At 46.8% G+C, this 19,110-nt stretch overlaps 3 protein-coding genes across 11 annotated transcripts in view; 1 reads left to right on the top strand and 2 right to left on the bottom strand.

Moving 5' to 3' along the window:
• PDLIM1 (PDZ and LIM domain 1) overlaps positions 1–6,407 on the bottom strand; it is a 45,718-nt gene extending 39,311 nt beyond the window's left edge. Inside the window, exon 1 of one of the 3 annotated variants that reach the window (XM_049809811.1) lies at positions 6,273–6,407. In XM_049809811.1, coding sequence (XP_049665768.1) covers positions 6,273–6,392 — 120 coding nt within the window. In that variant the 5' untranslated portion in view covers positions 6,393–6,407. Of the gene's footprint in view, positions 1–5,842; positions 6,015–6,268 lie in introns of those variants that run through there. The other 2 variants (XM_049809816.1, XM_049809812.1) reach the window with 2 other exon arrangements.
• Positions 1–19,110, top strand: part of TLL2 (tolloid like 2) — a 321,269-nt gene that overhangs the window by 256,704 nt on the left and 45,455 nt on the right. The window lies entirely within an intron of this gene.
• The window catches only part of SORBS1 (sorbin and SH3 domain containing 1), a 177,489-nt gene continuing 166,530 nt past the window's right edge, over positions 8,152–19,110 (bottom strand). For all 7 annotated transcript variants that reach the window (XM_049809766.1, XM_049809768.1, XM_049809764.1 and 4 more), the window contains 4 exons: positions 13,183–13,242; positions 12,345–12,535; positions 10,926–11,038; positions 8,152–10,290 (listed from right to left, as the gene is read on the bottom strand). In XM_049809766.1, coding sequence (XP_049665723.1) covers positions 10,223–10,290; positions 10,926–11,038; positions 12,345–12,535; positions 13,183–13,242 — 432 coding nt within the window. In that variant the 3' untranslated portion in view covers positions 8,152–10,222. The remainder of the gene's footprint in view (positions 10,291–10,925; positions 11,039–12,344; positions 12,536–13,182; positions 13,243–19,110) is intronic.

Raw genomic sequence — 19,110 nt, 5'->3', positions numbered from 1 at the left:
GGGACAAAGTGATGTTTGAGGGTGAAGGGTACCAAGAAGCTTGCAACCACACATAACTTGACATCTGGGAACAAGCAGATCAGGGAACAAAAAGGACTCACTCTCTTCCAAGAAGTCCAACGTTTACCTTTGTCAACTTAAGTTCTGGGGCTTAAAGGTCTCACATAAGATTACAGTTGGTACATACCCTCCCAACATGGAGTTGTCTCTTTAGGTTCTCTGGAGAACTCATCAAGAACAAGTGGGTCAGGTTGCCAAAGGAAATTATGCTGGACACGAAGAAGAGGTACAGAGAAAAGGGTACTCCAAAGTTTGGCGATATAAAGCTGCTGCATAACCCATGGCAAACTAGTCTGAAAAGGTGAACTGCAGAAAGTACAACTCTGGCTCCTAGGAGAGGCAATGGTAGTGCTCCTGCACGTAACTCTGGCAGAAGGTGTTTTATTAGTATCTTAATTCTTTTAAATGTTTTTCTAAAGATAAAACTGCCCCCCAGACCCAGGAAACAGGGCTAGAAAAGATCAAGCCTGTCCTGTGTCCCAAAGCATTCTGTCTTCACTGCAAAAAAATTCTGCTGCTTTACACTTGCTACATATAAGGATGATTTCTTCTCATCCAAACCCCAGTAGTCAGGGAGATCAGCAGAGTCCTTTCCTCTCCTCCACAGCCATTTGTATCTTTGAAGCATAGGCTTGTCCAGCCCCAGCAGCTGCCCAGGAAGCTGTCAGGGTTCATGCTGACTTCAAAGTCTGTAGGGGCATTACTAGGGATGTGAACCTCTACTCTCCATACCCCACACGCTCAGACAGACCAGACAGGACTCCCTCCAGCAGCAAAGGCACACGGCATCATGCCGTCCCCTAAACATCAACTCCAGCTACTTCTGGAGGGCCAGAATCTCTTGGCAGGTGACCCTAATGACCAGTGTCCCACAGGTGCTCATCAGCTGTCTAGTTAGGGCACAGCTCTGCCAGGCACCCCGGGCGGCATGGCGTAGCTGGTGCTGCTGCAGCCCCCATCCAGCCCAGCAGTCAGAAGTGGCAGTGCAAGAGAAAACATCAGTGCAGGAAATGTAAAGCCACGTTCACCTTCCTATAAATGCCAGCAGCTTTCCCCAGCTGGCTCACTCTGCCCAGCCAACCTCAGAACAAGAGCCAAGAGTAACGCTGGTATTTGCAGTTATGGGCACAAAAGCTGGGCTGGGCAGCAGAGGAACTGCAGCCATAGGTGTGCGCAGTGGGGACCAGCCGAGGCTCCCTGGGCCGAGGAAAGCCAGCCCAACCCTAAATCCTATCACAACCACCGCGCCCCATGTTTCCTTTGGCAGAGGGGGAAGCATTCCAGCTCCCTTCTGGGTGCGGAGGCCTCCTCGCCCAGCCCTGGCTCTCCCCACATCTCAGACCATGGCCACAGGTTATTTTTCTTTCTTTCCACCTGGGGAAGAGGCTGCAGCCCACCTCCTGAGGCAGACACTTGTGCCACACAGCTGAGCCCTGGCATGCTCCAGAGGGAGGGTGGTCTTGACACATCTGCTGACATGGTCATCCTGATAAGCCCCTCAACCCCTGCAAGAGATGCTCGTTAGCAGGGCATCCCGTACCACTGTGGCTTTCTTTCACTGGTGGCTCTGGGATGCCTTTGCTCAGCTGCTTCCCAACAGGGTGACTGGCTGAGAGTGGGGTAAGGATATCAGCCAGTATCAAAGTCAAACCTGATGTCTCTTCACATCATGGGATTCAGTCCCATGCTTGAATTCAGATCACCAACTCCAGTTTTATCACTAAATCAAGTTTTAAGTTTATAGAGCTGGTTCAAAGGGCCATGCTTACAAAAAACCCAAACACCCAAGAAATACCCAATTACCTTTCAATTCTGTACTTGCTATAAATCCTGAGCTTTTAAAATACTATGAATAGATAAAACAGACTAAACAGGGATGAATTCATGTTACTGTGGTTGAAATCAGCAACAAGCATAATGTTGAGATTTCATCTTTTCAATATATTTGCAGAACTGGGCTATCTTGAAACTGCTTTTTCATTGGGAAAATGCTCATTTTCATAACAAAATGTCCAGTTTCACAGACTCTGACAGACACCCCTCCTTAACAGGGCTGGAAGGTTTTTGATGTGACAAAACATAGAGCAAAATTCCCTTCTGCCCATATTTTGGATCAGATGTTCAAGATCAACACGTCACTACTACAAACTACAAAAATAATCTCAAGAACAAGGTTTATCACAGTTCCATGTATATATTCAACTGGAAATAGAAATCGCCAATGTTTATCAAAATCAAACGCAACCAAACAGGAAACAGCTCACCGTACCTGAGGGATGGAGAGGGATGGGGCCCATCAACTGTGCTGCTTTACAGCCAGCTCCACTTCATTGGCATCTCTCCTCATGAAACAAGTTGCTTGCTTCCTCCACCAATCTCACTGGGATCTAACCAGGAACTACGCTGTGCACAGGCCAGCTCTACGGACACTATTATCCTGCAGCATGTCCATCCACAGCTCAGAAAGAGCTTTTCTCAAATTCTACCCCATTGACTCACTGCATGATATCATCCAAAAAGCGATAAAGACAAGGGTCTTTCCTACTCCTGTAAGGCAATCCAGCAGGTTTTGGTCTAGGGTTCATTACACTGATCAACACGAGTTTTTTTCTGAACAAAGACTGTAATAAAGTGTCCACCATAACCCTACAGTTTTAAAAAGAAACATAAACCAGAAACATCTGTGAAGCAACCCTCTAAAAGAGACAGGAGGCTCCACAATAAACCCTCATGCGCAGCACTTACGAAATCCCCACGCTCGGCTCTCACCAGGATGACTGGTCCAACATAACCAAGAAACCAGAAGCATTCACACAAGAAGATGCTCATGATGTGTTTGAGCCTGAAGGAGTTTTGAACACACAGTTCAAGTGGAAAGGTGGGTAGGGCAGCGAGAAAAGACAAGATAAGAGCAGCTAGGGAAATACCATAATCTTTCATCTGCTGCTCTCCTAAGGCACAACTGGCCATTGGTGCCATACAGCTGCAGCGAGCCAGAGCTGGCTCCCTTGCTTACAGCACCAGTGCTCCTCATCCTTCTTGGACCCGGGACTGCAGCACCAAACTCCAATGACTCCCATTGGGGAATGAGCTGCCTTGGCAATTCAAATGGTGCTGCCTCCCTACCAGCATGACCAAGATAAATCCTCCCTGTGTCAGAGGGGGGCTCAAGAAGCCAAAAGCCACTATAAGGATCTGAGGTACAATGGTGATGAGGGCCATAAATACCAAGACAAGCTCAAGAGCCCACCATGAGGACAACACTGCCAGAAGCCGAATCTGAGCTCCTGGCAGACAATGCAGGCTGAATTTAGGCACCTTGGTTCAAAGAGAGCTGCAAGACACCCAGTTCAGGCCCATGACTGGATGGATGTCTCTCTCCTGGCATCCTACCATGAGAGCACACACCTGGAGCAGCATGGTGACCCCATTAGTGCATCAATGGGACAGGCATCCCTGGATGAGGCAGAGCCAAGCTCCACTGGCCACATGGGAAGGGACCTGTTCCCCACATACCACACCCGAATTGCCATGCTGGCAATGGCAGGATGATGCTGCTCCCCAGTTCAATCAAGGATGCACGCCTGGCCTGGGGCAGGCAGCCGAGCCCTGTGCACCACTGCTAACAGCACTCCCCATGAGCACATTTGTGCCACGGACCTACAACCTACATGCTGCAGCACAAAGCAAACACATAACCATGCTGGGGAGAGATGGCTGTGTCCTCCCCTGCTCCCAGGGCAATGGTCTCATCACAGCTACAGCCTCCCCACCCTCTCATTCCTCTTGGGTAGCCCCCCCCACCCCCATCACACACCTTGGTGGTACCAAGGCCTTCAAAACCCTCGGCAGATGCTGGTCCTACAGCCAGAGCTCACAGACAGAGCTTGCCCCATCCTGTGAGGAGAGGAAGGCTCCATCATGCCCAGAAAGCTCTCTGGTCAGAGCACAGGTACCAAATGCAATAAGCAAGAAGAAAAATGAAGTTATAGCCCCGTAAAGTCATCACACAAGGATCAGACTCTTTAAAACAGGGCAAAACCAGACCAGATCTTTTTTTACATGGTGAAGGGGGGACTTGTCAAGAGCTTTGTTCCAGAGCCAAGGGGACGAGCCCAGGAGCCTTCGGAGCAAACCACAGGAAAGATTAATTGCTTGAAGTCCTGGAGGGGAAATTAAAAACGTCAGAGGGGCCACAAGAGAAAGCCGTGATAAGAGCTGCCAATTGTCAGCTTTTACGTCACCACCACCAGAGAGGCTATTTTATTACATTTTAGTTTCCGGGGTCACAATTTCTCGTGAGGTGGTTATTTTTGCTGCTTTGCTGATCTACGTCCCTTGGTATGTGCCCACAAGTACTGACAAACATGACCAAGGAGAAGAGGGAAGAGCAGCGAGGTAGGACTTCAGACATACTTCTGCCCGAGAGCCTTTCGCTGGAAGGAAAATGGCAACAATTACAATAACAATTAAGTAAATATCACTTCCCGTACGCTAAAGCTGCTTTCATGTCCAAAAAATGCTTTAGAAGAATGAGGCATTATTACTGTAATTGAAAGAGATTACACAGAAAAATTAATAAATTTCCCCCCCTCTGTGGATTTGTCAGAACTTGCCAGCTCTGCTGGTCCCAGAGACAGCAGCCTCCCCTCTGGCACCTGGGGTCCTTCAGGCAGCAGGACCTCTTGGCAGGAGACCAAGGGGCAGGACATATTTAGAAAAATTGACAAGTTTCACCATCCTGGTCTTCTTTAAGTGCAGTTCAGAGAAGTTCAGGTCCTTCAGGCACGTCACACTTGCCATGGCCCTTCCTCACCTGGGGCCCATGGGGACTTCAAAGCTGTGCAGAGATGTCAGGAAAGGCCAGAGCCCAGGGCTGCCAGCAGCTCATCGGATGCCTCTAGATTGCAGAGGTACTGCTGGAAATCGGAGCGATTCCTTGTCCCCCGAGGGGAGGCCAGTGGCCAGCCAAGCAGCACACCCCACACAAAGCCACAAAGGGACAGGGAGTTTGGGGTTTATTGCCCCCACGCAGGAAGAGACAGGCACGCACGCCCTTGCTTTTTTGTCAGTCTGCAGTGAGCGGCTTGGGGCAGGGCCCAGCTCCTCATGAGGGGCAGCCAGGCAGGTTGCGGGCAGCAGCAGGGCACGAGCACCTGCATGCAGGGACACTTGGGTGCAGGTGGGTACACGGACAGAGAAGCGAGGTAGTCTGAACCGAACCCTGATGTTTTGCAGGCTAACGGTGGAGTGGAGGAGGGCAAATTAAGTTACACCACTGAAACTGGATGCAAAACTTTAACTGTCATTTCCTAACTAATTTTTCTTTAAGTGGGATTAAGAAGGACTTACAACAGAAACGGGCAGAGGCACTTAACACAGGTTAATGTGGTTTCTGTGAACAAAGGCTTTTTTCTAACTCTACATGGCAAGCAAAAGCAGGCAAGCATGCAACACCACCTGGCTGCCACTCCTTCCCATTGGATGGGCTGCAAAAGCCAAATTACGGGCTGGCTGGAGCAGAGGGGATTCCCTCTGCCTGCAGTAAGGGGTTTGCTACAAAACTAGGTGGGACAAACTAAGGAGGGAGGGTCGGCAAGAAGCAAAGACCCTGGTCAAAGCCAGGTGAAGAGGCTGCGTGGGCCACCACGGATTTCTCCACAAACATTACCCCCCCCCCCCCCCAAAAAAAAAAAAAAAAAAAAACGGGGAAGAAAAATAAAAGAATCCCCCGCCCGGCCGGACCCACCCGCCCCCCCCCCGAGCCGCCGCCGCGCCCTACCCGGGAGATGGTGAGAGGCTGCTCGAAGTCCCGGCCGCCCACCAGGCGGAAACCCCAAGGCCCGGGGCCCGACAGCACGATGCGGCGTGTCCCCATGTGCACGGCTGCACCTCGCAGGAAGCCCAGCAACCCCACCGCCTGCACCGGCCCGACCCGCCCCCGGCCCGCCCCGTCGCGGCCAGCCCCTCCCCGGGGCTCCTGGGCCGCGCCGTCGGGAGCACCGGGTGGCTGTCCCGCCCCGGGGCGAGGGCGGGCAGAGATCTCCGGGCACGGCCGGGCCGCCGCCGCCTTCTCGAGTAGAATGCCGGCCTGCCGCGCTCTCGGGGGGAACCCTCCCGGGGCGGGGGGGCTCGCGGGGCCGAGCCTCTGCCGAAGGGCGAGAATTTCAGTCTTCGGAAACTCAGAGCGTCCCATTCCCCGACTTACCTACCCGCTCTGGGCAGAGCTGCGCCTTTGCCGCAGCTGGGTCTGACTTCGACCAGAAGGCATGACCGGCTGCAGAGCAAGACAGTGGCGGGCAAGCCCACGCGAGACTGCCCCGGTGCGGCATCTCCCGGGCAAATATGACTCAGCCTGCTGGGACGTTAACTCTGAAACCTAATGGAGGCAATGGCAATAAGTGGTGTTGCGTGCTGTTTCTCAGCTGGGGCCTGACAAGTGAGGGCAGAGCCTGGGAAGAATATTACCTTTCCCCTAATTTAGCTCTGATTTGTCACTGCTTTAGGCAGTTTTGTTTATCTGTAGCCCCTTAGGGTGTGGTACCACCAACAAAAGAAGGAATTTTTCTATACAGGTTTTTCAGCCAACCTCCTTAGCTGTGATTTAGGAAAAATGGTTGTTCCAGTTGCATGTTAAGCCCCCACCCATCTGACAGTGGGAGAGGTTGGCTGTAACAACAGTGCTGCCATTTACAACTTCAGTGAAAACATTGCTGCTGATGTAGTAAATGAATACAGCTCAACAGTGAGCCACAGCTCAAGGCTGCTGCTGAAGCTGGGATTTGGCCATGGCTGGAGAGCGCGGAGCAGTCAGCAAGTGGGGATGAGGAGGGTCACTTAGATACTTGGCCCTACAAGACATGGCCATGAACGATCCCATCACAAGGCACACCCTTCACCTCTGCAATCCCCTTTCTTGGCTTCCTCCTTTTTCCTGCATTAACTGGTCTTTTCATTGGTTATTTCCTTCCGGGGTACATGCATCCATACTATTAATCTCATCTCTATCAGAGAGCAGTAGTTCTTCCACTGCATCATTACACGTCTCCTAGCAGTGAAGAAACTGACACCGAGACCTCCTTTCCGCCCAGGCATGAAGCATTTCTGGAGGGCTGTGACACGCTGCTGGGTCCTCTTCCCCGCTCTGCATGCCCAGCTTCTGCAGTCACAAAAGCACCTCTTAGCTTGTTCCTTACCAAGAATACTAGGACAGAGAGTGACATCAGTAAATATCAAAGTTCAGTAGCTATCGATGAGTCTTTTTGCCCTCCTTGGCCGCAGCACTGTAAAGGAAAGGCTAGCAATGCTAGTGACTGCAGCAAAGCAGAGGTCAGGCTGCCTTTTTACTTTTAGGTAAGGTAACCTGTGAAACAGAAAAATGGGCTTGTGTCTGTGTGCTTTCTAAGGACCTATAAAACAGCTTGAAGCTTTTGCCTTGAGGCTTGCTTATAGTTTGACTTCCTAAAATCATGGTGAATACAGCCACCACATGGGTCTGCCTGGCTATCCAGTCGCATCAGAGTTTGAATGTGTTGCCCAACTTCGGCTGAGTCAGAGTGCTGCTATCACAGAAGTTGGTGTCTTACAGCTTTTGACTAAGTCAGGGTTAAAAATGCACATGTAAACCCAACATCAGCTGACATCCCTTCCCACAGAGGTTGGCATTTGAGGGTTCTTGTCCTGCGTAATCTGTTTGGTCATCTCACCTGAGAGAGAGAGTCACAAAGACCATTTGTAAACCAGCGGACTTGGGCATGCTCCTGAGCTCCCCGGTCTGCTTGCATGCCACAGCAGCTGCACCCTGACCCCATGTTACAGTGAGATCTGGGTGTAAACAAGCTTTTTCTCTGCTTCTACACCTTGGTTTCTTCGAGAAAAAGTCACAGCCTGCCTATGGCTCAGGAGGGAGAACCAGTGAGCTCAGGCCAAGTCATGAGCAGGATCCTCAGGTGCAGGACATTTGGGAAGCCCACGGCAGACAGCTGCTGCTCAGTATGGACACAGCCAGAGACAGCCACAGAGGGGCACTACTACAAAAGTGCACTGCTACAGAACAATGGGAATAGACTTTATTTATTTAGACTTATAATTTGCATAAGGAACGCAATAGTAATTCAATAATTCCATTTATTGTCAAATAGTAATCCACTGCAATAAGAAACAAAAAATCAACACAAACATAAGTTGCGCTTGTGTATGTGTGTGTAACTTAAAATGGCAAGAGCAAGAACAAAAAATAAACCTTTAAATGAGTATGTTATATACAGTCAGTATGATCGTGTTACTTTGCTGGATAGATTAATTTGGTGTTATCCAATCTTAGCAACAGGCCTAAGTATTGCTGCAAATAACTGGAGGGCAAACCCAAAGCAGAAAAACAAACCCATAAATAACATGAAGGATTAAAGGTACCTCCTGCAGAAAAGAAACAGTGGTGCTTTGTGTCATATCTGAAACCCTTTCATAATGGATATTTTGTGCTAAAACTCTTTATGTGACCACACATGGAATTCCATCATTTAAATAAAAGTGGAAAAAAATCCCAACCTTTCACAACTGCCTTTTTTTTCCTCCCTTCAATCAATGTGTTTAAATTATTTTTCTATACAAGGTAAGTACATTGTCTGTACAAAGTTAAATATACATATTTACAGTCAAACTTCTGAGACACTGAGCCTTCTCTTCCGCTAACCTACACGGAAGACAAGCCTACTTGATTTCAAACCCAGGAGCATGGCTAGTTTATCAAAACATTGCAAGTCGTGCTAACAGTTAATTGAAGTTATTCTTAATAAATCTGTATAAAAGCATCAGCACAAAAATAGGCATTTTATATTATTAAATACGGCTTATGACAAAATAGCAATCTAACCCTTCGCTATTTGTATGGTAACTGTAGGAAGCAGAGTCCGATAGAACCGGTTTTGTTTATGCTTTTTCTTAATAACAAAATGTCTATCAAAAGAGTATTCATAGTGGATTTATAGGCAAGTATACAGGCAAGCCATGTTTTTGTTCCTCAAGGAAATACGAATCTATGTAACTGGTAATAACTGCTGGGAATAGCTTTCCAAATTGATTAGACTTTTTTGTATGACTAAGAGGCAGCCAAATGCATGTATTTGAGACCTCCTATCAACGCTGTAACCAAAAAAAAAAAAAGCACCCTCAGTGATAAGTTGATACGTTGCTCAGATTTATCAGAGCCACTAATATTTAATGCTGGGAAAGGAGCAAAGTCTTCATCCCAAAGAGTATGCTTCAAACAGTGTGTGATCCTTTAGGGCCAGCAACAGGGCAGAACAAGCAGAGAAAGTGAACGGCTGTAGGACTCATAAACAGGATTTGCTCTCACAGATGTTCTGTTTATTGGCTCTATTCTTTGTGCAGATAAATGTCAGAGCCAGGCTGACTTCTCTTTAAAAAAATGACTCGGTTTGTTTTGATGCACACAATACACCCACACACACACCCCCTGCACAAAAGAAAAAAACCCCTGCAGAGATAGGTAATGTTATTAAAGGGTTTGGGATTTTTGTGCATTTGCATTATGCTTTGGCTGACCTCTCTGGATTAAACCACCAGTCCCAAATTGCTTTTCCACACAGAGCTCTGCAGTTTAAGCGTATCAGCTGTCCTCTGCCTCTACTGGGTCTTAAGGTGCATGACATGAAGGAAGGGCTTTCTATGGAAGTGGAAGGCAGAGCCAAGTGAGTCTTTGGCGAGGCAGAAACCAGGCAGAAAGCCTGGCCTCCCCGAACCTCACCAGTGAAAGGGAGCAGCTGCACACTGCACACTGCCCCAAAGCACTATCCTACCTCACACAGAAACGAAACCTATACCATGTGCTTCCCTGAAGCCTTCTCAGAGGTAAGTACTCCATACAAATTAAGATTATCACCAGAAGTCTTGCTGGGGAGGGGAGAGGAATACACAAAGGCAGCACTGTAAACCAGAAACTGTCTTCTTCAGCAAACAAATCACACCCTGAATCCGTGGAAGCAGGGCTACACATTCAACTCAGTACTGTACCACATAACCACATCCTCCTAACACGTCTCATCTCTTGTCTATTACATTCATAAATTGTCTGTTTCTTCACTGTTTAAAAACACCATCTGGAAAACAACCCCATCGCTGTCACAGTGGGATCACTGTTATTTTACAGGTACAGAAGCTTCACGTAGTTGCCTGGGAAGGTGCCGAACTGCCTTGTTCTCCTGGACGTACCTGTTGCAAAATAAAACACAAGGAAGCCAGAGTAAGATGGACCCATGCAAGGAAGGCTTGGCTTAGGTGTTTAAAAAGGTAGAGGTGGCAGCCTCTTCTGCTTGCAGGCATTGCTTTCTAAAACTGAATAGGATTCCTGGTCAAAGAGCCTTTTGGTATAGATGACATCACAACTAGTTCTGCTACTAATCATCTTTGGTCTTCCCTTTTAACAATTAATAAGATGCTGGTGAAAGCTCCTGGGCCTATAGGCTAGGAGCCAAACTCCTATTGGTGTAAATGAGCTAATCACCCTTAAGAAGAGATAACAAGCCTAGATTTGCAGTGTTGAGATGGAGAACACTGTTCAGACTTGCATTCTTTGAAGGTAAAGGGCTAGATTTTGCTAAACATACAGCTACAGATGAGGCTGGATTTTCAGGGACTGCAACTCCCATCCATGTGTTCCCTTCATCCCCTACTTGCCACTTTCTGTAACTTGCCATGGCTCCCTCAGGTTTGGAAAAGCTACAGAAAGCCAGTTTTCCTTGGTTCCCTCTGTTGCTCTGCCATCCGTGTGAGGAAGAAAGATCAGGATGAAGAGTGAAACAAGGAAATTAAGAAGAGAAAAAAGGAAAGGCAAGTGTCACACTCACCCACAAACCAGCCGTCGTCACATTTCTCCATGACATCGACAATGTCACCGTCCCTCAGTTCCAGCTCATCATCGTTCTGAGGAGTATAGCTGTAGAGGGCTTGGTAGCTAACTCTAAAACCGGAAAGATTCTGCACATTAGCTATTGGATTTCCCTGACATCTATTCAGAAGGAGATGTGTCCCTTCCCCTTTCTAATTCCAATTATATTTTGTTCAATGCAGTCTGGACCTGTGTTTTCCATTTGAGAGATGGAAGCCAACTGCATTAAATTGGCTGCTGTCAGAAGGCCATGGCAGTAAGAAGTGTCACGCCTGCAGTGTGGGGGATATGCGGAGAGCTTACGTCTCCTTTTTGCCATGTAGTTGTCTCCATAGACTGTAACAACTGGAGTCTTCCTAACGTGTAGCACCTAGAGAGTGTACAAGTGCAGATGCCCCAATGAATGCAAGCCAAAACCTGGATACACTCATTGCTGGGCTGAGACATCTGTTCCCTTGTCCGGGCACATAGGCAGAGCCATGAATGACCAAATGGCAGAGTAAAGGACTCTGCCATTTGGAAAAGGCAGAAGGAAAAAGAGAGTGCCTACTCTACTGCACTAAGGTTGCTGGATAAATCATAGCTGAGGAGCAACAGTGCAAACAAAATCTAAGGTTGAATCCTGCCCTGAGATACCACTTACACCAGGGGCACTCTGTATTTATCAGAAAGGAACCTTACAGAGTCGAAACAATCTTTGGGCAAATTTGGGCAGGCTTGAATCCCCTGCCTGTGGGGACTGAAGACAGAGCTGATGTGAGACTTTCTGTTCTGCATGGAGGAGTGGGGGAAAGCAAAGGCTCCTTTCAGGAGCCAACTGCCAAGGAACTTCAATCCCCAGCATGCAGTGCGGGCTACTCTTCTCAAAACCAACAGTGAAAGGCCCCACCAAGCTTAATGGCAGCTCCAGTTTAAACCCACCAGACAGGTTTGAAAATCTCAGCCTTCATTTCTCAGATCATTCAGCCACCAATTCACCTGTGGAACTGGCCAACAACGCACCAAGTAGCATTGGTGTTGGGACTGCTCACTACCGTGAGAAGCTAAGAACAGGGGTGAACACATTGACCCACACCATATGAGTGAGGTGTAGCCAGTGGATATTAATTTGTCTCCAGTTTCAAGACATTGAGATAGTCCCCATAACCAGCATGAATCAAGGATCCAAAGGAGACCCAGTCCTGGATCATGAGATCATTGTTTCAGGTGCTATACAGACACAAAGGTCCCAGTTTTAAACTACTCACGATGATACGTGGCTGACATTTTCCCGTAATTTTAATTTAACTCCTGAAATGCTGAAGCTTTCACACCTCCCCATCTTCAACACCAGTCAGAGACAAGGCCCCTGGAAGAGATGGGAGCCAAAAGGACTTACATGTCTCGTGGTGTTTGACTTCTGTCAGGGCTGGCTCCTTGCTGCTGTGCTTGAGGTTGCTGAGAAATGATGAGAGATGGTTTATGGTCATTAGAGGTCACCTTGTGGCGAGAGTCAAGAGGTTGAGAAATAGTACTGCAGTAATGAACAGACTTTTCTGCAATGTTTATGATCTCATTGCAAACAGCTTCCTGCGTGGTAGGCAGCATTGACATCCAAGAACACCCAAAGGACAGTCAACAGGGGGGAGGGAGGGGAAAATATAGACAAGAAGAGACGGGACATTCCAGATGCAGTACAAAAGTCCATTAAAAAAAAAAAAAAAAAAAAAAAAAAAAGAGTTGTAGGTCCAGGTATATATCCAGGTAGTGAAGTGCAGAAGGGATCCAGGTGTAAGCATGGAAAAACAGGCAAGATACAGAAGAATTTGGCATTTAGTTTGAAGATTTGTAACAAATACATATACATATATTTTTAAAAACAGCAGCAGCATAAGAGGTTGCAATTAGTTATGCATTGGCACCATTACAAATGCTATGAAGTCAGTTCAAGAATGCAAGGTGGGCCGCTCCATTCATGCATTTTGCTTTGTTCCATTTTGCTTTAACTTATACCCAGGGACTGGCAGCACAATTAGCCCAGCTTTGCATTGGCTATGACAGTTTTTCTAATGGCTAAATTCCCTTTTTCCATTGCAAACAAAACAATATATGCAAATCAATAAATATGTACCTACTTTGCAGCTAAAAATAGTGGTGGCATTTTATCTCTACTGAGGTGTTACTGTCTGGGTGAAGACAGTCTAGGACTACACATCTGATTTAAACAGTGGCCTTACCACATAGCTCTTTTCAGACTCTGTGAGATCTGGTCCAGCTCTCAATGAATGGTGGGAAGGCTGTGTGATCACCAAGCAAATAATAAGGAAGATATTTTAGCAGATGTTACACTGGTCAGAATTAAAAAAATTTAAACGGAGTGCAGACAACAAAAGAAAATGAACAACTCTTCCCCTCCCCACCCCAACACCACGCTTCTTGGACAACAAGGTCTTTCATTTACACAAGAAACATTAAGGGTACAGTAATGCAACTGCAGCACACAGAATAATGCTGCAAAGAGAAAGCTGACAGAGAAACAGAAGCTCAGAAGCTCAGAGCAGGGAATCAGAATGGAGGGTTATGGACACCACTACAACCAGAAATGGTATAGAGTGTCATACTGTATTCCTGGGGGGGAGGGCGGCACACACCCAAGGACAGAAGCACATACTTGAGAGCATCAAACTTGAAAGGCCAAAAGCATGCTGAGAGGAATCTGCTGCTGTTTTTAGAAAAGTCCTCAACGACTTTGACACAGGAGAGAACAGTAACTCATTTGCTTTTTAAAAAAAAGACCAGCTCAGGTCCTCGGAGGGCACACTGCTGTGTAGCCCCATCAAAATCACTCTAGCTTGTACCAAGTGAGGATCTGAGCTGCTCTGTTAATTCTCACAACATGGCAGAGCTTCAGGTCAGAGGAGGCCCTGACTGGAAAACCCAGGTCCAAACACCACCACCTGTGAAGTTTCTGGACTCTGCCCTGCCTCTCTCCTCAGTCACAACTCTTCACAGGGACTCGCATGTCCCAGGGCACACCAAGGAAAATCAGGGTGTTTGGGGCTGGAGGTTTTATGGGGAAGGGAAAGGTCACTGAGAAAGTCGCACAGGTATCCAGAGCCTGGTTTTGCATGCTTTTTGTATAATCAAACACCTACTAAGAGCAAGGGGCATGCTGTGAGCAAATGGGATGTCTGAACTAGTGTACGGTTATTTGTACTACCTGCAGGACTGCTTGGCAAAGTGGATTGGATAAGATACAGAGCATTGACATCCTCTGTGATCATTCAACACAATTTTCAACCCAAATTCCAAAGGCCTCTATTTTTATGCTTTCCCTCCTCCTCTTTATTCACTTCAACAATTCCCTTCAGTAAAAGGCTTGCTTTCTCACGGCACCCTGAGACAAAGCAGAAGCAGAGGATAGAGAGGTTTGTGACACCTTCAGCCCAAGCATGCTCAAAGAGTTTGGAGAAGTGCAGGGTGATAAGCTCATCCCTGTTTAATTCCCATTCTCAAAGCTTCTTTGAACCACATCTTGGACCTCGGGAGCTGTACCTATCATTGTATTAAAGCAAACTGTCTTTTTTGAGGACTGTGACCCACTCTGGGCCAACCCAACCCCACAGCAAGCCCTTTGTAGTCATCTGTACTGTCTGGGGCTGGAATCTGGGATCACTGCCCTAAGAAACAATGCTCTGTTACCATGTATATTTCTACAGAGAGAAAATTAAATGTAAGTTGGATAGGCTAATTGCAGTGGAATTCACATTCAAAGCGTTTACTGTGAGGCTTGAAATCATCACAGAATTTCTGGAAGTCATTCTGTATATCATGAAGTCATGCCTGTATATCATTAGCCCTGAAAGACAAATGGAATAATTAGAAATTTAAAATTAATATTGTGCAGAACAACTGGATATAGTGTATCAAATCTGATGAGATCAGAGCTAACTCAGGTGGTCAAGTAGCTGGGAAAACCAATTGCCAGGCTGAGATGAGAGGCAGCTGTAAGAATGATTTTTTTATTTATTTAATTCACAAAAGTGCTTCTCTGCTCCATACTAATAAATTGACTGCTGGAATTGCTCCATGAGCTCCTAAGACCGCACGGTCCATCTCTCATTGATTACTTGTGACCTCCCTGATCAGCTTTTCCTTCAAAAAGCATTAATAACTATGAATTAAATTAGTTATTTGAAAGCTAAAAAATTGACACTACCTCTGAATGCTCCATAGTGCAGACGCGTATATGTAATACCAGCAGGTGCAGCCTACCAGCATCAGAAACTTGACCACGTTCCCTTTCCTGCCAGCATCCTCATGGGCTCTTCCATGAGGCAGCTGTGCAGGGGCAGAGGCCAAGCAGTCCCCCTGCCCTCCCAGCAGCTCCCAGTTCCCGACAAGACACACAGCCAAGCAGATCCCTTCTGGCCTCTGCTGCAGAGATCCAGGCAGCTCCTACCAAAGCTGTGGGTGTCTCTGCACTAACTCCTAGGGCTACAGCAAAGCCATACAGTGAAGTGATGAAACACCCCAAAGTCAGCAACTATGCAACATTAGCCAAACAGGATGAAAAACTGACCAGATCAGATCCTATAATTTTAGGCTGTAAACGTACCTCACCACTACTTCAAACAGGTGACCTTGATAGCACAGCCTAGATGGCTTTTTAAAAAAATATAATTAAAAAAATGCCCTACATTATTTTTACAGGGAGAGAAGAGAATAAAGAAAAAAAAAAGGGGGGGGGGGGTGTTATAGGTCCAAATGCTCTTCAAAGATGGGTTTGGAAAGCCCAGGTACTACCTACAGTGGTGGTTCCATGTGCCAGAGGTGGCTGAGGAATCAGCAAGTGTGGGGCACAGCTCCAAAGTATAAAACACAGAGGTTCCCCCAAAGCACTGAGCCAGCCCTGCTGCTACTGGAGGTAAACTGAGGGCCCTAAAAGTGAATAAGTATTCACAACCCATAGGGACAACGTAACTTCTACCCTCTCAGTCACACTACATGCTTTGTTAAGACTAAGTGAATAAACTTAAGCAGGTGCTTAAAGTATCTATGTCTCCATGTCTACAGACTCTACAAACTCTACAAATACACAGTACAGTCAGTCCTGAAGCACAGCTGGCCACTGCTTCCACCTCATACAGAGTTTGAGGATGGACCTAAAGAGCACCACAGGTTTGTAAGAATACCAGAAAAAGGTTTTAACTGTTGGGAAGCAAGATGCTGGGGCTACTCAATAGTGCTCTCCCTGCTCTTAGCGAAGTCAAGTGTCATCAGTGTGTCTATCCATTGCAGCTCTTGTTTACATGTCTTCTTCCATTCCTGTCTGGTGGGAGTTAAAGGACTACATAAGCAAAGAGAAAGCTAAGCGGAACAGACTAACAGACAGATAAGACAGACAGACAAATTGGTATCCCCTCAGTGAAGGGCACACATCAGCAGTGATGGTCCCACACATGAATGAAGAACCACAAGCAGGGAGGACTCCCCAGCCTAGCCAAAAGAAAAAAGGAAAACCTCTGCACACACCCAGCCCCAGCCGGGGTGAAGCTTTCTGGTGAAAGCAAGGGGAAAGCTGGCCAAAGAGATCTCACAAAAGACATTGAAAAGGCTGCAGTGCGGAGTGGCCTGACCTAAAGGCCGTCAAAGTCAATGGAAAGACTCCTTGGCCCCTGGATCAGAAACTGTGTCTACAGCAGAAAAAAAACACATCTCCTGTGGGGAGCAGGTACCAACACCTGCCACAGGCTGTGCAGCTGCGGCTTGGACAATAAACACGCTGGGCAGAAACACCATCATGCTGAACCTGTGGGGCAGCAGAAAACCACTGTGGGGGGATAACAGCTTACCTTGGAGATGGTGCAAAGTAATGACCATGACAGCGTAGCTGGTCTGTGCTGGGGAACATGGGCTCTGAGCATCCTCCTCATACTTACTCCCTCTCTACCAGCACAACTGGGTGAAATTACTCACCGCTCTGCCTGAGTGGTTTTGCAGAAGTGGAAAGGAGCAGAGAGCCCCCCACTAACACCCCTCACACTGCTGGGCGATACAGGGACCCTTGTCCAGCCACTCCTGCCTTCCCCAGCCCACAGTTGCAGTCTGGCCCTGCGGCCGAAGCTGCTGCACTACTCACACACTTGCTAGCACCACTGCTGACTGTTACACTGTGCTAACAGGACCTCAGAGTAAAACACATATTGAACTAGAAAATTCCCAAGGGTCCCTTGAGATAAATTAATTTGATAGATTACATTACTGCTTAATATCATGTTTTACTGGAATATTGAAACAAATTATCCGTAAGTTATACTTGAAATACGTTTCACATGCTGTGGGGTCATTCTTTTTTTCTTTTTAGTTTGGACTGTGAAACTAAACAAAAGGGAATAACTTCAGAATAGCCAAAAGAGCCATTGCACTTTATATTGTTACTTAATGGAACAGGCAAGAACACAGTCCTTACACCAGTACTGCACCAAAGAGGTCTTAAACCTGCAAAAACCCTGGGTCAAAATTTCTTAACTGGGGAGGTTCTCTATAATGAGAAAGAAAACTAAAATTCAAAATGGTAAAATACCTCAAACACCAGGGATAGACAATAATGGAAAAAACCTCACAAACTTTCCATGTCTACTAAGTGCTTGTCTCATTTGATTAAAATCAGTTAAAAGATGACAGATTTTTTGAAAAGGCCTCCAGGATATTACCTGCAGTTCTGCTGAAGCCATCGGCCTCTGTATGGATCATGCAGATAATGAGAAGTCATTTGCACATATAAATACCACTCCTGCTCCCTAAACAACTGTAGACCCAGAGCTAGAAAGGGGGTCAAGGCTACCGATAATGTCACACCCAGTTTTAACTTGACACTGACAATGCTCTGGTTGTCAAGCCATATAAAACATAAATTTTGGCTTGACTTTGCCTCCAAAGAAGGGCCACAGGGTCCTATTACAATCAGGTGCAACACCTAAAATAGAACTGTGTGCTAGTCAGCACTCGGGAGAAACATCTTTCCCTAAAGGTGGCTCTTTGCTCCTGCTCTTTGGAGTTGCATACATACAGTGCAAGCTCCAGCAGGACCAAGTTGATCAGAGGTCAGGAGAAAGGCTAACACAGAAGACATCTATGGATTTTTAACATAAAGCAGAATATGTATCCTATTAGACTCTGATATTGAAACTGAAATGGAAGCAGGTGGTGGTCAGTGAAAAGTTGTGCAAGCTCACGATCAGAGGGAAATGAGATGAGTAAAGGTAACAGGAAAATTTCAGGGTTAAAGCTGTATCTCGCTCTCATAAACTGATCAAGAAAATAAGTAACATTGGCAACTACTTCCCATGCTCATCCTGCCTGAGCAGCCTGCCTGGTTCACTGATCAAGCCAAAGATTGCTTCCCCAATACCCACCACTACAAACTCAGTCCAGTTTTTGCCAACTGTGAGCCTTCTCTGTTTCAAATATTGCCATCTTGTGGAAGCTGCCTGGAAGGACTGACGAGACACTAGCAGCTAGGAGCACTGCTCATTCCCGGACCCTGCACATCCCAGCCACACAGTGCTGAGGCTGAGTTGGCTATGCTGCACAGACCCTACTGCATCCCTCCTTAAAGACGTTTGTAGCTCTCAGCAACAGAGCTGAGCACCTCTGAATGCTACCTGAGAAGGCTGGAACAGATCCCTGACATTGTGGATACCAAGTTGTATATGCCTTACCCCCACCTATGAGACACTCAAACCCTGAATGCTGATCTCAGGTGGTTAAATAAAACCTGAACCAGAGTATCTCACACTACACCATTCCTGCTAACAAGGCCACTGATACTGCCTTATAATGCAATCAAGCTGCAGGAACTCAAGGTCAGAACTAAATAAGCCCTGGGTTAATCCTTTGGAGGAACAGAAAATCAGATCCCCAGCTGGTACAAACTGGCAGAAACCCAGACTTGAGCTATGTGGATTTGCACCAGCTGAAGATTTTGCCAATACCTGCCCTTCTGCACAGCCTGGAAGTAATTTTAAATTTTTATTTTTTTTTTTAAAATCTGAATTCAATGACAAGAGAAATATCTCACCTGTGGAATCAATGAATGGCTAAACAAGCATATGACAAAACAATGGCATGGCATGGAAACAACTCTAAGTAATGGAAGAGTA

The sequence above is a fragment of the Accipiter gentilis genome, chromosome 9 (genome assembly GCF_929443795.1).
Source record: "Accipiter gentilis chromosome 9, bAccGen1.1, whole genome shotgun sequence".
Lineage (NCBI taxonomy): Eukaryota > Metazoa > Chordata > Aves > Accipitriformes > Accipitridae > Astur > Astur gentilis.
Note: the sequence above shows the minus strand (reverse complement) of the source record. Positions and strands in the feature narration are given on the sequence as shown.